This window comes from Tursiops truncatus, chromosome 19, assembly GCF_011762595.2.
Source record: "Tursiops truncatus isolate mTurTru1 chromosome 19, mTurTru1.mat.Y, whole genome shotgun sequence".
Classification (NCBI taxonomy): Eukaryota; Metazoa; Chordata; class Mammalia; order Artiodactyla; family Delphinidae; genus Tursiops; species Tursiops truncatus.
The window spans coordinates 55,037,119-55,054,365 of record NC_047052.1 but is presented as its reverse complement, the minus strand read 5'-3'; the positions used below and the strand labels follow the sequence as shown (position 1 = coordinate 55,054,365).

General features: G+C 45.5%; 2 protein-coding genes across 10 annotated transcripts in view; one reads left to right on the top strand and one right to left on the bottom strand.

The window, feature by feature from the left end:
* The window catches only part of LOC101327360 (NACHT, LRR and PYD domains-containing protein 7-like), a 120,962-nt gene that overhangs the window by 41,815 nt on the left and 61,900 nt on the right, over positions 1-17,247 (top strand). The window contains exon 7 of one of the 7 annotated variants that reach the window (XM_073796171.1): positions 2,005-2,071. The exons of 5 other annotated variants lie outside the window; for them this stretch is intronic. In XM_073796171.1, the coding sequence (XP_073652272.1) occupies positions 2,005-2,041 (37 nt within the window). In that variant the 3' untranslated portion in view covers positions 2,042-2,071. Of the gene's footprint in view, positions 1-1,887; positions 2,072-17,247 lie in introns of those variants that run through there. One more of the 7 variants, XM_073796170.1, reaches the window with a different exon arrangement.
* On the bottom strand, positions 4,656-15,943 carry FCAR (Fc alpha receptor). 3 transcript variants are annotated; one of them, XM_033845857.2, is made up of 5 exons: positions 15,838-15,931; positions 15,203-15,238; positions 10,640-10,924; positions 8,079-8,366; positions 4,656-5,391 (listed from the first exon to the last, which is right to left on the bottom strand). In XM_033845857.2, the coding sequence occupies exons 1-5, from the start codon at positions 15,869-15,871 to the stop codon at positions 5,162-5,164; spliced, it is 873 nt and encodes a 290-aa protein (XP_033701748.1). In that variant the 5' UTR covers positions 15,872-15,931; the 3' UTR covers positions 4,656-5,161. The 3 variants fall into 3 exon arrangements, with proteins under 3 accessions (XP_033701748.1, XP_019782936.1, XP_019782934.1); XM_019927375.3 differs by lacking the exon at positions 4,656-5,391 and adding an exon at positions 5,398-5,944 and having other exon boundaries at positions 15,838-15,943; XM_019927377.3 differs by lacking the exon at positions 8,079-8,366 and having other exon boundaries at positions 15,838-15,937.

The window sequence follows — 17,247 nt, the reverse complement described above, 5'->3', positions numbered from 1 at the left end:
CTGACTTATTTCACTAAGCATAATATTCTCTAGGTTCATCTATGTTGCTGCCAATGGTAGAATTTCATTCTATTTTATGGCTGAGTAATATTCCACTGTGTGTGTGTGTGTGTGTGTGCGTGTGCGTGTGCGCGTGTGTATCTATCACATATATCACATCTTCTTAATCCAGTCGTCTGTTGATGGACACTGGGGTTGCTTCTGTGTCCTGACTATTGTAAACAGTGTTGCTATGGACATTAGGATGCATGTATGTTTTTGAATCAGTGCTTTCATTTGTTCCGGATGTATACCCAGGTGCGGAATTGCTGGATCATATGGTAGTTTTATTTTTAATTTTTTGAGGATCCTCCGTACTGTTCTCCATAGTGCCTACACCAATTTACATTCCCACCAACAGTGTAGGAGGGTTCCCTTTTCTCCCCACCCTCTCCAGCATTTATTATTTGTAGACTTTTTGATGGTGGCCATTCTGACAGGTGTGAGGGGATATCTCAGTGTTGTTTTGATTTGCACCTCTCTGATAATTAGAGATGTTGAGCATCTTTTCACACGCCTGTTGGCCATCTGTGTGTCATCTTCCCTGTATCTGTGGTGCACTGGTAGGTGGTGTGGACCCTCGCCTGTCTGACTGTCAGGCCCTGCCTCGCATGGTGGCTGCTTACCCACTGGTGGGCAGGCCCAGGTTCCAGGGTGGCTTCTTGTGGGACCCCAGGGATCCTGGGGCTGGTGGTGTCCCACTGTGGATGGTTTCCTTTGCTGTGCAGAATCTTTTTAGTTTTATGTAGTCCCACTTGTGTATTTTTGCTTTTGTTGCCTGTGCTTTTGGTGTCATATCCAAAAAAATTATTGACAAGATCAATGTTACGGTACATTTTTTCTTATGTTTTCTACTGGGAGTGTTAGTGTTTGGGGTTTTATGTTTAAGTCTTTTTTTAAAAAAGTAAATTTATTTATATATATATATTTTGGCTGCGTTGGGTCTTCGTTACTGCATGAGGGCTTTCTCTAGTTGTGGCGAGCGGGGGCTGCTCTTCATTGTGGTGCGCGGGCTTCTCATTGCAGTGGCTTCTCTTGTTGAGGAGCACGGGCTCTAGACACACGGGCTTCAGTAGTTGTGGCACGCAGGCTCAGTAGTTGTGGCCCACGTGCTTAGTTGCTCCGCGGCATGTGGGATCTTCCCCAACCAGGGCTTGGAGCTGTGTCCCCTGCATTGGCAGGCGGATTCTTAACCACTGCGCCACCAGGGAAGTCCCTATGTTTAAGTCTTTAATCCATTTTAAGTTAACTTTTATGTGTGGTGTAAAAAAGGGTCGAATTTCATTTTTTCACAGATGTTTTCTTCCAGTCTGTGGCTTTTCATGTCTCTTGATACTGTCTATCACAGAGTAGCATTTTTAAATTTTAATCAATCCCAGCTTATCGATTTTTCCTCTCATGGATCATGTCTTTGGTGTTGTATCTAAAAAGGCATCACAAAACCCAAGATTGTCTATGTTTTTTTCTAAGAGTTTTGTAGTTTTCGTTTTACATTGAGGCCTGTGATCCATTTTGAGTTCGCTTTTGTGAAGGATGTAAGGTCTGTCTAGATTCATGTTTTTGCGTGTGGATGTCCGGGTGTTCCAGCCCCGTTTGTTGAAGAGAGTCTCTTTGCTCCACTGTATTGCTCTTGTTCCTTTGTGAAAAATCAGTTGACTGTATTTATATGGGTCTATTTCTGAGCTATCTATTCCATTCTGTTGATCTATTTGTCTATTTTTTGGTCAATGACACACTCTCTTGGTTATTTACAGTAATTCTTGAAGTTGGTATGGAAATGGGGGCGAGTGCTACCCCCGCATCACATAATAGTAATGATACTTTCCTCCTCTATTTTTCGCTATGGAGCTCACCAACTCAGAGTGGAACAGTTTATTCCAGCAGTGTGCAAAGATCTGAAGATAAAATCATCTTGAGAGGCAAGGTTTCTGGTAACCAGACTTGAAAAACATTTCCTATGTGTAGGCACTGTTCTGAGTGGCTGGCATCATTCATTCATTGAATTCTCATGATAACCCGATGAAGTTGACAGCATTTACTCCACCATTTCCAGATAAGGAACTGCTGAAGCACAAATAAGGTAAATAAATTCCATGTTTTATCCAGCTCATTAGAGGGGTTGGGTGATCATCTTAGGGGAATATGCTCTGAACCTGGAGTGTCTTCCCTGGACACCACATACTAAGGGCAGTCATGCCATCCATTCTCCCTACGTTTGCCTCTGGTTTCTCAGGTACTTCTCTGTATCTGTTTAGTCCAGCCCCAGTTTTCACCTTAAGCTCACACCTGTGCTCCTAGGACTATCCCCGTATGCACACTGTAAGCCCTGTTGGAGATGATGGATTTCAAGTCATGACTCAACCACTGAGGGTGTTACTAATAATTTAATCATTTTTGATAGTTGAAGAAACTCAACTTAATTGAGATATAATTTACATACTATACAATTTACCATTTAAAGTGTAGAATTCAGTGGTTTTTATTATATTGAGAGTTGCTCAACCATCACCATAATCTAATTTCAGAACTTTTTAATCACCCCCCCCCCCCAAAAAAAAAACCCCTCCAATACCCACTAGCGCTCACTGTCCAATACCCCCTCACTCTCCCAGCTTTGGGCAACCACTAATCTACTTTCAGTTTCTATAGACCACAAAGAACTTTTTAAAAATTGTGGCAGAACATACATAACACAAAATTTACCATTTTAACCATTTTTAAAAGTTTTTTTTATTATGGTAAAAAGCTCCACATACATGAAATTTATCACCTTTACCATTTTTTTTTCGGACCGGGGCACGAACCCGTGTCCCCTGCATCGGCAGGCAGACTCTCAACCACTGCGCCACCAGGGAAGCCCGCCTTTACCATTTTTAGGTGTACAGTTCAGTGGCAACTAGGACATGTACATCATCATGTAATCGTCACCACCATCCATCTCTAGAATTTTTCATCTTCCCAGACCGAAACTCTGTGTCCACATCTTCATATCCTTATCCAAATCATACCATTCCTGAGCCTCTGTTTGCTCGTGTGACATGACTGTCACATAATTGATTGAATTAAAATTGATTAAATTAAAATTCACGGCGTTACAGTATGCTCATATAAATGAAACGACCAGCATAATGCCTAACATAGAACTGAAAGTCATGTATACGGAAAATAATCTAAAAAGGAGTGGATATATGTATATGTATAGCTGATTCCCTTTGCTGTACAGTAGAAACTAGCACAACATTGTAAAGCAACTATACTCCAATAAAAATTTAAAAAACTTAAAGTCATGGATTATAAGCCGCCATACACCTTGCCCTTAAGCAAAGACCTTAACTGAAATCAGTCTAATACATAAACTGCCGAAGGCTAACGCACTCGCTACTCAATGTCTGAAATAAGAAGGCAAAGCCGAATTTGTTATTACTGTAGTAAGGGAGAGTTATGCTGGCCAGACACAGTGTCTCTGAGCAGAGCCTACTGCTGATCCTATACAGGGTTTTTGGGAAATGTGGATTTTCAGGGGCTCTTCTGGTTTGAACATTATCCGTAAAAGCATGTTTGTTCGACGGAGTCTATTTGGATTGGCTGTCTCTCACCGGTGTGGTTACTGGAGTGAACCTGTTTCTGATTGGCTGACATTTAGAAGCAGGAAGCTGTCTGATTGGTTCAATGGCCAACGTGAGTGGTCATTGACGATGGGTTATAAACCCATTCTGTTGGCCGCTTGTCATCGCGGCTACAGAAAGATCAATTATTTTCCTAGGAGTGCAGGACCCTTTTATTCTCAGAACCCCTTTTCCGAACGAGGCCCTACCATAGACAAAACCACGTATGTGAAGCTAATCTTTTCCCTCTCTTGGAAACAAACTGCCTTGCATTTCTCTGGTCGGTTTGGATGTGATATAAAGACTCTCATTAGTCCTCCTCTGCAACTGTGGCACTTCCGTGTTGTTTATTCGGCTCAGCCACTAACATTTCCTTGTTTATCTGGCTCGGTCACTAACTTATTTATTCATGATCTCAATAAATAGATCCAGTACTTCATGTTTCCTAGACGTCATGATGCACACTACAAAAAGATGAATCGATAGACTGAGTAGCTTGAAGTACTGAGATGATCCAAAGGAGATGCTTGTTCGGCTGCTTTCACAAGTCTGTTTACTTTGCGTTGGAGGCATGAGACATTTTGAAGTGGGTTAGTTTCATAAGAATAGGAGAGTCTTCTTAAGAGTCGGAAAAGCATGTGCTAACGCACAAATGTTACTGTAGGGAAAGCTAGAAGCACAGTTATGGCGTGGAATAGATGGTACGTTGAGTGGACAGTATTCATAATTAATTATTAGCCTTTGTATGTAATTAATGGAATTCTAGGTGTTAAAGTCTTCTATCAGGAGGATGTAATGGTATTTGGTTTTGTTGATAAGTTCAAGACAAAATGAATGTATGAGCCAGAACTTGTGTGGAGGAGGGGTGAAAAACAGTCAGCAAGGAGAATTGAGAATGCTTTGCATTATTTTTTTTATCACAGGAAGAGTTAAGCAAAGATTATATTGATATTTTTAAAAAATATTTATTTATTTATTTGGTTGCACTGGGTCTTAGTTGCGGCAAATGCGCTCCTTATTTGCAGCTTGCTGGCTCCTTAGTTGCACCACGTGGGGTCCTTAGTTGCGGCAGGCGGGCTCCTTAGTTGCACCACGTGGGGTCCTTAGTTGCGGCAGGCGGGCTCCTTAGTTGCACCACGTGGGGTCCTTAGTTGCGGCAGGCGGGCTCCTTAGTTGCACCACGTGGGGTCCTTAGTTGCGGCAGGCGGGCTCCTTAGTTGTGGCATGCAAACTCTTAGTTGCGGGATGCATGTGGTATATCTAGTTCCCTGACCAGGGATTGAACCCGGGCCCCCTGCATTGGGAGCGTGGAGTCTTATCCACTACACCACCAGGGAAGGCCCTGTACTGAGAATTTTATCACCAAAGTCTAGCAGGGTGGGCTGCAAATATATCAGATTCATATAAGAAAATACCATTTGATTGGTTTGCAAAGGGATCCAAGCTTCTTAGTACCGCGTTCTCCCTTGTGTTCTCCACGTAGCTTTCCAGGACTCCACAAGTGCTGGCTGTTGTGTTCAGTGCCTGGTGTCTACCTGGCGACCCTTTGGAGTTAGTCCGAAGGTCCATTCTGTCTGAGTTTTCTGTCTACTGCAGCTCAGTTCAGGCAGTTCTTGCTGGTCTTCCTTGTGTGGAACCTGATGGCCAAGCCAATTTTCAGCCAGAATGACCAAGAGAACCACCAGGGGCAGCCCTGCCACGCCCATTCGAATCAAGTTCTCCGTCGTGTAATCTTGGTTCGTGGTATCTAGAGACGTAATTAGAAGAGATGAATGATCACTGGTCATGTTTCATTCCATCCCATCCCAAGAGCCCTGGAAGGGGAGCTCATTTCCCTATTTGTGGTTTCACTGGGACCCCCTCTTCCACACGTGCATGCATTCATGAGCACCCTACTTCACATTAAACGTAGGTCCAAGGGTGTGGTTCCCCGGGGAGTCTTGTAAAACGGGGAGGAGGTGGGTATGAGCATGTTGTGTTTGCTTTTCATTCCCTCCTCACGTGGCAGTGTTAGTGACTGTCTAATCATGTCCCTGCAACATCTTCATGGATCCAGAGTCTGAAAGTCTCTCCTCTACGTCATCTTCACCCCACATAACAATGTGTGTTCCTTTCTCATACATGACAAAGGGTACAGGATGGCTGGTGTCTGGGAAGCAAGTAGGAGAAACATTTCAGATAAGCTTAGAGAAAATTTTGGGACTTCCCTGGCCATCCAGGAGGTAAGACTCTGTGCTTCCACTGTAGGGGACACGGGTTCAATCCCTGCTCAGGGAACCAGGATCCCGCATGCCATGCCGCTGAAGAAACAAAACACGAAAAACAAAAACAAAACAAAACAAAAAAACAGAACGCAAAAACTTAGGGAAAATTTATCTCCACTATTGTGTGACCTTTCACCAGACATTTCTGTTCACTGAACCTTTAAAAAGATTTCTCCATTTGTTTTATGGACTTCATGGGCCTCTATTCCTCTCAAGGATGTAATAAAATAGTGTGAAATTACAATGCTGAGAAATCCTAGTAACTCTCTCCTGTTAAAATACAGAAATCAGTTCCAAGTGGATTTGGAGTTCCTAATTGCAAAGTGCAAAATGTTTCAAGTTTGAGAAGATAATACCACCTTGACGTTGGATAGGAGGTGATTTCTAAAACAAGATTCATTGATTATCTACTCTAAAGGAAAAGGCTAATAAATTCACCCCTCTTCCACTATTGCCCAATTGTCCCTGCAACATTCATTGAAAAGACCATTCTGTCTGTATGATCTTACAGTGCCATGACTATCATATTTGCTGAGCTTGTAGAATGACTGGACAAGGTACATAAGGGAGACAAGTGTGGTCATTCCCACTCAGCAGTCAGCAGTTGCTTTTCTCTGCTATAACTCTTTGTTTTCTCCCTCTGGGCAGTGATGCGTGCAAACAACATAAAAATGAAACTTTTTTTTTTTTTTTTTGACCACGCCGCGTGGCTTGCGGGATCTTAGTTACCCAGCCAGGGATTGAATCCGGGCCCACGGCAGTGAAAGCCCCGAGTCTTAACCGTTGGACCACTAGTGAATTCCGAAAAATGAAGCTCTTGATAGAGGGTTTTTTTTTTTTTTTTTTGGCTGCACAGCACGGCATCTGGAATCTGGTTTCCCGACTAGGGATGGAACCTGTGCTCTCTGCAGTGGAAGCACCGAGTCTTAACCACTGGACCACCAGGGAAGTCCCTCGATAGAGTTTTTTTAGAGTCTTCCTCAGTCACCCACTCCGAGTGGATTCTAGTATTATAGGTTAGTTTCAGGATTCTCAGCTGCAACTAAGCGTGTGAAAAAGGAAGTGGATTCGTCAAAGCTTGTGTCTGGCATCTGCTATCTCAACAACACCCCTTAATGTGACTCCAAACGTTGGCCTCTCCTTTCTCAACAGGCCACGTGTTTTCAAAGGAAACTGGAGAACTCAACGAGAGGATGTGAAAGTCAAATGTGGTGTGGGTGAGAAGTGCTTCTTCTCTCTCTCTCATTTTTTAAAATATTTATTTTATATTGGAGTACAGTCGATTAATAATGTGATAGTTTCAGGTGTACAGCAGAGTCATTTCAGTTATACATGTATCTATTCTTTTTCAAATTCTTTTCCCACTTAGGTTGTTACATAGTATTGAGCAGAGTTCTCTGTGCTGTACAGTAGGGCCTTGTTGGTTATTCATTTTAAATATAGCAGTGTGTACCTGTCAATCCCAAACTCCCTAACTATCCCCCCACTTCCCCCTGGTAACCATAAGTTCGTTCTCTAAGTCTGTCAGTCTGTTTCTGTTTCGTAAATAAGTTCATTTGTGTCAATTTTTTTAAAGAAATGATTCCGCATATAAGCGATATCACACGATATTTATCTTTCTCTGACCTACTTCACTCAGTATGACAATCTCTAGGTCCATCCATGTTGCTGCAGGTGGCATTATTTCATTCCTTTTTATGGCTGAGTAATATTGCATTGTATATATATACCACATCTTCTGCTGGAGAGGGTGTGGAGAGAAGGGAACCCTCCTACACTGTTGGTGGGAATGTAAATTGGTACAGCCACTGTGGAGAACAGTATGGAGGTTCCTTAAAAAACTGAAACTACAGCTACCGTATGATCCTTCAGTCCCACTCCTGGACATATATCTGGAGAAAGACACGGTCCGAAAGGATACATGCGCCCCAGAGTTCATTGCAGTGCTTTCACAATAGCCACGACAAGGAAGCAGCCTCAATGGCCCTCAGCAGAAGAATGGATAGAGAAGTGCTTCTTCTCTCTTCGTGGTCCTCTGAGTAGTGACTCTCTCCTGCCCCACTGTTCTTTCTTAGTGCATCTCTTTGTATTCCTGCCTGATGCCAAGGCCCTGAACAGTCAGCCAGAGCCCTGAGGAAGAGGACACACGTGTGGGCGGGGGTGCACTTACCTGTGACCACAAGCTGCAGGGCATCACTGGGGGCTGACCATACATAAGGGCTGCCACTGTACCAACTGTAGCATGTGTAGATCCCTGAGAAGCTGAGGTTCACAGGACCCAGAATGAAGTCACCCCAGCGTCCCCCGTTTTGGTGCTGTGACAGAACGGCCCTTCTCTCCTTGCTCAGTGAAAATCTATCGAATGAGATGCGTGCTGAACTGCACCGGAGGGAAACACTCTCCCCTGGCATCACCACAAGGCACCCATTAGTGGAGAGGGAGGGTTTGTCATACAAGCCTAAAGGAGCAGAGAGTGAGCTGTTAGCAAGATTTTGTGTCATCCCCCTGGATCCCCGCCACTCATGTTGGATCCATGCTAAGAGAAGCGAAGAAGCTGACATTTCCTGCTGCAATGGAATGGGAGGCGGTAACATCCCATCTCACTACTACAGGATCTATACTCTGTCCCCAGTTACTGTAGATAGAGCTGATCAAGCAAGCAGATGAGATGCCAGCTTCGAGAGACAGCGATCTAGTCTCTAAAGCCAGAACTGCCACGCGATTCTGTTCCCAATTGCAGCGTGTGGGTTTCTCCCCACACCGCCGAGCAATTATGAGACCCCAGCTGGGCATCTCACAAGTCAACTCAATTCTTTATTTATTTATTTTTTGCGGTACGCGGGCCTCTCACTGTCGTGGCCTCTCCCGTTGCGGAGCACAGGCTCCGGACGCGCAGGCTCAGCGGCCATGGCTCACGGGACCAGCCGCTCCGCGGCATCTTCCCGGACCGGGGCACGAACCCGCGTCCCCTGCATCGGCAGGCGGACTCTCAACCACTGCGCCACCAGGGAAGCCCAAGTCAACTCAATTCTGACACTGTCTCCCTGGCGATAACGTCAAATCCCCCAGGTTTAGGGCTCCAGGTTAAGAGCTCAGTCCTACAAGACCGCCCCCACTTCAGACGCCAGTCAAAAGTCTAGGTTGTCACCTGTGCTTCTGACTCAATGGCTATAAATCAGAAGTTCCCAGGACCCAGTTCTTGGGTTCAATTTATTTGCTAGAGTGGCTTACAGAACTCAGGAAACCAGTTTACTTACTGGATTTCTGGTTTATTATGAAAGCATGTATCAGGAACAGCCAGATGGAAGAGATGCGTAGGGCTTCGTTACGTGGGCAAGACTCTTTAAGTCTTTGGCCATTGATTGAACCTCCAGCCTCTCTGCCCTCTCTGGAGGTCAGGTGAGGTGGGGCTGAAAGTTCCAACTGTCCCATGACCCCTGGCAACCAGCCCCCATCCTTAGGTGCTTTTCAAAAGTCACCTCATTAACATAAACTCAGGTGTGGTTGACAGGGATTTCCTATGAAAATGAAGACACCGTTATTGCTCATCGCTTAGGGAATCCCAAGGGTTTGGGGAGCTCTGTGCCGGGAACGAGGATGAAGACCAAATATATGTTTCTTAGTATAAGTCACAGTATCACAAGCCATATGTTGGGGAAGAGAGCGAATGGTATCCAGAGAGTCTGAGGAGTTATGGCAGGGGCTGAAGGATATTCTTTTTATTCTTTGTATAAGAAGAAAAGGTAGAAGAACCTGGAAACTCAGGGTGCAACCTTCTAGAAACACGGGGTTAGGCCACCCTGAGGACAGAGCTTCAAACTGAGGGCTGGACGCATACCGCAGGAGCATAACTCCTCACTCCTTAGGTATGAGCTGCATATAGTGATTTCCTTCCACATGGAAAGGGAGGGTGGGAGGAAGAGACATGTTACAGTGGAAAAACCTGACAAACACCGTCTCAGCCGGGTATGCGAGCTCAGTGTCAACAGCCGTATTCATTGGTATAGTACATACCCTTGCTATGATATGATTAAAAATGGCGCTGGGGCTTCCCTGGTGGCGCAGTGGTTGAGAGTCCGCCTGCCGATGCAGGGAACGCGGGTTCGTGCCCCGGTCCGGGAAGATCCCACATGCCGCGGAGCGGCTGGGCCCGTGAGCTGTGGCCTCTGAGCCTGCGCGTCCGGAGCCTGTGCTCCGCAACGGGAGAGACCACAGCAGTGAGAGGCCCGCGTAGCGCAAAAAAAAAAAAAAAATGGCACTGGGCCTTGGTGGTCGTCTTCGCCGTGATCCATAGCCCCTGTCTTATCATGAGTAAAACATTAGACAACTTCCAATAGTGGGGCGTCCTGCAAAACACCAGAGCAGCACCCCTCAAAACTGTCGACGTCATCAAAGACAAGGAAAGTCTGAGCAACATCCACAGCCAAGAGGGAACTAAAGAGACACGACGCCTAAATGCAGTGTGGGATGGGATCCCAGAATGGATGAAGGATGTTGGGTAACCACGAAGGAAGTCTCAATGAACGTTGGCTCATTATAATGTATCAATATTGGTTCATTAATGGTAAGGGGTGTATCATAGTAAAGGAACATGTGCGCACCTGGGTGCTGGGTGTGTGGGAACTCTGTTGTATCTCCTCTGTTTCCCTGGAAATCTGAAACTGTTCTAAAAATACCATCTCTGAAAAGATAAGCAAGGAAAAAGAGCTGAGGGTCAGAGACAGGCCTCACCTGTCACTACCAGCTCCAGGGCTTCACTATGCACTGACCAGCTGTACTGTTTTCTGTATCGGCACTGATAACGTCCTGCAGTATTAGTATCCATGCGTTTAATGACAAACTCAGCTGTCTTCTGAAATCCCCATTTCTTCTCCACCACTTTGTATGTGGAGTTTCCCAGGATCTCCAGTTGGTACAGGAAAGACTCAGGAGTTCCCCCACACAGGATCTTCACAGACTCATTCCAGGGAATCACAGAACCGGGCGTGGCAGATATGGTAGGAATGGGAAGATTCCCTAGAAGAAAATAGAGCCCAGACTCAGGTGCCCTGCCATGGAGAAACCATACTTCTTTCTTTCACTATGGGGGGAACAAATAAATTAAGGTGTGATGGACTTATATTTCCTGCCTTTAAAATACTTGTTTTTAGTATTTTCTAATTGTGGTGAAATAAAATGTGTTACATAAACACAAAATTTACTATTTAAACCATTTTTTTGGCAAGGGAGGGGGAAGCTGGGGCGAAGTGAGAGTAGCGTCGACACACACTACCCAATGTAAAATAGCTAGCTAGTGGGAAGCAGCAGTAAACCAATGTTACGTGCACAGCTCAGTGGCGTTAATTACACTCACCATATTGTGCAACATCACGACCATCTATTTTCAGGACTTTTTCATGATTTCAAACAAAAGCCCTGTAACCATTAAGCAGTAACTCTCCACTCTCTCTTTCCTTAGGCCCTGGTCACTTCTAACTGACTTTCTGTCTCTATGAATTTCCCTATCCTGCGTACCTTGCGTCAGTGGAATAACACAATATTTGTCTTTCCGTGTCTGGCATATTTGACTTCGTGTGATGTCATCAGGACCCAACCATGTGGTAGCCCATGTCAGCATATCTTTCCTTTTTATGGCTGAATAATATTCCACTGTTTGTATAGACCACGTTTTACTTATACATTCATGTCAATGGCTATTTGGGTTGTTTCCACCTTCGGGCTATTGTGAATAATGTTGCTATGAACGTGGGTGTATACATATCTTGTTAGAATCCCTGCTTTCAATTTCTTTTGTTATATATATGCAAGTGGAATTACTGGATTGGACATTTAGCTTTTAAGAACTGAAGGATTTTTTGAGGAACTGAATTCCTTCCTTGTTATATGTATTTTTTATTCAGGTGAAATTTACATAACGTAAAGTTAACCATTTTTAACGTATGCCATTCGGTGGCATTCAGTACATTCAGTGTCGTGCAGTCATCACCTCCGTCTACTTCCATTTTCATCGCCCCGCAGAGGAGACCCCATCCACGTTAATCCTACCCTCTCTGCAGTCCCTAGCAACCGCTGGTCTGGCCGGCAGTTTGTTTGGTGTTTTGTTGCCATGGTGATCCTTATGAGAATGCAGTTCTGCTCTTCACTCTAACGTAAGGGTGCTGAAGCTTGGGGAAACCGTGCCCATTGCTCAAGACCACAAACTGAAGAGTGGTGCAGCCTGGTCTGCAAACTAGGACTCTCTCCCTCCAGCTCCTCTGCAGGTGGGGGAGAGCTGTTTCTCCTGCAGCAGCTAGAGAATGCAATGTGGGGGACAGCCAACAAGTGTCTGACGGATATGATGATTAGTTCTGTGAGAGAGGGCGGGAAGGCTGGGACTTGGAACCTCCCGCTCCGGGAGTGCGACTTAGGATGGAATGGGATTTGGAAATGTTTCGGGGTCCCCGAAGGTGCGGGTTAGCTTCTTGGCACCAGTGCATTCACACGGAGTGGCGTTAAGCGAGGGATTTTGCATGTTGAAGACTGCTGTCCTTGGCTTTAACCCCTATACAGAACGTAGCAAACAGGGGGAGGGATACTCAGAATCTGCTGGTTCCCTTTGTCAAGGTGTATCATCTATTTTAGACCTGATAGTGATGTGCTCAACTGCAGCTCTGTGAAGGGGGAAACAAGGGAGTTTGCCGTCCTCAGCAGGATTGTTGTGAAGCAAGACGAACCCTGCAGGACTTCCTTATGTTCAGTATCGTTCACTCACCAGTACCTCCCATGTATTTGTTATTCCGAGATACACAGAGAGATGCCTCCATTAACTCAGCACATTGTTTATCTACTATCATGGCTTAAACCAGTGGCGCTCAACAGGAGACAGACAGTTGTCCCTGCCAGGGGACAGTCTGTCAATATCTGGAGACATCTTTGGCTGTCACAGTTGTGGTGGAAGATACTATTGGCATGTAGCGGGTAGAGGACGAGATGCTGCTTAATACCCTATACTTCACAGGACTGCCCCTAAAACAAAGGATTATCCAGTCTCAAATGTCAATAGTACCGAGGTTGAGAAACGCTGACCTAAACAGACCCCTACCTGTAAGAATGATGATATAGAAAAAAGTCAGATATTAATTTAAAAAATACACAAGGATGCAGCTGTAGGTCATGATGTGTGGTCAGCAGTTCTGAAGGTGTAGACCTTGGAGATCTGATAACAAACTCGAGCGTTCAGCTGCTATGTGAGGATGCGTAAGAACTGCCTAGGCAGGGACTTCCCTGGTGGCGCAGTAGGTAAGACTCCACGCTCCCAATGTAGGGGGCCCAGGTTCGATCCCTGGTCGGGGAACTAGATCCTGTATGCATGCTGCAACTAAGAAGCCCACATGCCACAACTAAGAAGTTAGAATGCTGCAACTAAGACCCAGTGCAGCCTTAAAAAAAAAAATTGCCTAGGCAACGTGGATAGGAACGTTCGGAGCCTTGCAGTTAGATAGAAGGACAATGGAGGACATCCGCGAGTTAATAAGGTGCAAGGAGTGAAGGAGAAGCTAAAGTAAGGTCAGCACGGGTGAAAAGCAGAGAGAGTCAGAGGGAGAGTGGAAGGTGAGCTGGACGGGGAGTCACCAGCCAGGTGGGCAGAGCTTGAGAGACCTGGGGAAGTGGGTAGGTTTATCTGAAGACTGACTACTGAGGACCTTTAAGAGGGAGGTAAATATATTCGTATTTTAAAGACACAAATAATCCAGGCTACAGTCTTTAGAAGGAACTGGAAGAAAGGAGACATGGATGGGCAAGCGGTTTCACCCCTTAGGAGGACGAAGGTAGTTGGGGTGACAGAACATACAGTAGCAATTCAGTACTGCACTACAGAAGAACATGCAGGTTCTACAGGAGGGTGCGACTAAGGCAGTGTCCCTTTATTTTTTATTTTATTTTTTAGCCCAAAGTCACATTTCTATTTATAATTTAAGCATCCATTGTAGATAGAACTTGGCTTACTCATTGTGGAAGATAGGAGAGTAAATAAAGTAAGTACGTCTTCTCAGAAAACCTTATGTTGTATCATTAATTAGCATTAAAAAGTAATGAATCAGGGGCTTCCCTGGTGGCGCAGTGGTTGCGGGTCCGCCTGCCAATGCGGGGGACACGGGTTCGTGCCCCGGTCTGGGAAGATCCCACATGCTGTGGAGCGGCTGGGCCCGTGAGCCATGGCCGCTGGGCCTGCGCGTCCGGAGCCTGTGCTCCGCAACGGGAGAGGCCACGACAGTGAGAGGCCTGTGTACGGCAAAAAAAAAAAAAAAAAAAAGTAATGAATCAGGACTTCCCTGGTGGCTCAGTGGTTAAGAGTCCGCCTGCCAATGCAGGGGACATGGGTTTGAGCCCTGGTCAGGGAAGATCCCACATGCCGCAGAGCAACTAAGCCCGTGCGCCACAACTACTGAGCCTGTGCTCTAGAGCTCGTGAGCCACAACTACTGAGCTCACGTGCCACAACTACTGAAGCCCAGGCGCCTAGAGCCTGTGCTGCACAACGAGAGAAGCCACGGCAATGAGAAGCCCGCACACCACGATGAAGAGTAGCCCCCGCTCACCACAACTAGAGAAAGCCCGCGCACAGCAATGAAGACCCAACACGGCCAAAAAAAAAAAAAAAAGTAATGAATCAAGGAAAGTGGAGACTTGGGCCTTCATATAGAGTCCAAATACCTTTTTTATCCCCCATGATCCCCTTCATCCTCATCATCACAGGTAACGCACTTACCAAATACGTAACTTACTTTATTTACATGGTTTATCTCGATTAAGCCTCACAATGATCCAATGAAATAGATTCCATTATTATTTTTATTTCTCTTTTATAGATAAAGAAATTGGTTCTGAGAGTTGAAGCTACTTGCGCAAAGCTCTCTAAGGCGGTGTCCCTTTAAATGAAGCAAAGTGGATAGCAGTGGGGAGAGTTAGGTTGTGAAAGCAGGTACATTTGATATAGGGAGGCCGTTGGACAACGGAAGATGGTTCCCGACTTTCTCATCCCTGCAGTCGCGAACATTCAGTAAGATGCCCACCTCTGAGGGACAGTCAGCCTAACAGAGGCAACGGCTAAATCCAGGTCTGAGCACAATGCGTTTGAGGGATCCCAAGAGACCAAAGTGAGGTGGAAGTTACGCAAGGGGAGCACAGCAGAGACAGCTGGAACAAAGAATAAAATGGGAATTCATCTGGGCTTTAGACCATTTCTCCTGCTCTTCTATCCTGGAGCTGCCATGAGGATAGAGGGCGACTGGAGGAGACATAGGGGAACACTTACCATCCTGCGCCTGAATCTTCTGGCCAAGACAGAGCACTGGAAGAGAGACATTCATGAAAACTCAATCTGCACATTTCCAGTCTCTATTATAAATCACCCAACATAATGACATACAGGTGTCATTTTTTAAAATGATTTTATTTTTTGGCCACACCACAGGGCATGTGGGATCTCATTTCCCTGACCAGGGATCGAACCCGCACCCCCTGCTGTGGAAGCGTGGATTCTTAACCACTGGACTGCCAGGGAAGTCCCACAGGTGACCTTTCTTTCTTCTACAGCAAACATAGTAAACAAGACATCTTTTAGTTTTATCTTCCAGATTCCAGCCCTGAGGCTCTCATCTGTAGGAGCTCTGGAACCATCATGGGTCTCCAGACAGCATGGCATGGGTTGAGTGAACCCCACAAGGTCAACTTGACCACTTGATCATGGAGCCTTACAGGCTAGCATGGAGTTGGGACTTGGGCAGATGCACTTACAGATACCTGGGCAAAGACCGTCTCTCTCCACTAAGGAGATAAGAATCTTCTCTGCAGTTCCTAAAATCACTGAGCTCTCATGTTGAGAGAGACCTTGAGTATTTGGGGATCCCCCCATCTTTCCCTCTAACCCACTTGCATTTGAGGACTCACCGAGGCAGAAGAGGGTGGTGTCTCTGGGGGTCATGGTTCCGACACAGCCAGCCTCAGCCCCGTTAGCCGCTTGTTGGTGCACATCAGCAGATGACAGGTTCTCATGAGACAGTAAGATCCACAGGAAATATGACAGCAGAGTTCCTCATCAGAGAATTTCTACATCTATTACTCCACAGGAATGGTTCCTTTCCAAAGAACTTCATTCTGGGGAGCTCTTGGGTGGCGTCTAAGAGGAGATCAATCTCCCTGTTTATGTTTCAGATGAGAAGTGAGTGTTTTCCTTAACCAGTGTCTAATGGGGCTCAAATCCTTCTTTGGACAACATCCCACATCTAAATGGAAGAGCTTGGGACAGGATATTAGATGGGTACCATACAGACAGAGGTATTTCTTCATTGACCCGTCAGTCAAAAGCCAAGTGGCCTTGGCTCTTACGGATGCACATGTCCTCCCCGGAATTCATGGACCACGTTTGGGCTCAATCAGGCAGGCAGTGTACTCTTATGCTTTGGATTACCTCAATGCCAGCATGCAGGGGAATTTTTTTTCAGGAGGTATTCACCATCTCTAAAGAAAGAACTTCCTATATCTGTATGTATATTTAAACCTGTAATCTGTAGATAGATGATGGATTGATAGAGAATATAAATTAGATAGATAGGTAGATAAGTAGGTAGGTAGGTGGATAGACAGATGGACAGACAGATAAATTTGGACACAGATACCTGGCTCTTACTAGTTCTTCAAGTATGAGAAGTCAGATATTTCACATCAACTTCCTACTGGCTGTCTCATTTTCATTGCAAGGCGTCACTCTTTTTTTCAACTTTATGGAGATATAATTGACACAACATTGTGTAAGTTTAGGTGCACAATGTGTTGATTTGATACACTTCGGTGCTGCAAAACGAGGTCCGTTGTGGCATTAGCTAACGCCTCTACCACCTCACATAATTGCCATTTCTTTTTTTGTGTATGCGGTTAGATCTACTCTCTCAGCAACTTTTAAGTATAGAATACAGTATCGTTAATTATACTCACCATGCTCTACATTGGAGCCTTAGAAATTATTTATCTTTTTTTTCTTTTTTTTTTTTTGCGGTACGCGGGCCTCTCACTGTTGTGGCCTCTCCCATTGCGGAGCACAGGCTCCGGACGCGCAGGCTCAGCGGCCATGGCTCACGGGCCCAGCCGCTCCGTGGCATGTGGGATCTTCCCGGACCGGGAAGGCGGACTTTCAACCACTGCGCCACCAGGGAAGCCCTATTTATCTTTTTTTAAATAAATTTATTTATTTTATTTATTGATTTTTGGCTGTGTTGGGTCTCTGTTGCTGCGCACAGGCTCTCTCTAGTTGCGGCGAGCGGGGACTACTCTTCATTGCGGTGCGCGGGCTTCTTAGTGCAG

What these genes read in the sequence shown, in the direction of transcription:
- FCAR (XM_033845857.2), bottom strand. Translation starts at nt 15,871, where the DNA reads ATGACCCCCAGAGACACCACCCTCTTCTGCCTCG. An exon ending in CACCACCCTCTTCTGCCTCG is followed by an intron (nt 15,239 to 15,837) that starts GTGAGTCCTCAA and finishes TCTCTCTTCCAG; the next exon opens with TGCTCTGTCTTGGCCAGAAG. An exon ending in CCTGCAGCTTGTGGTCACAG is followed by an intron (nt 5,392 to 8,078) that starts GTAAGTGCACCC and finishes TTACGTCTCTAG; the next exon opens with ATACCACGAACCAAGATTAC.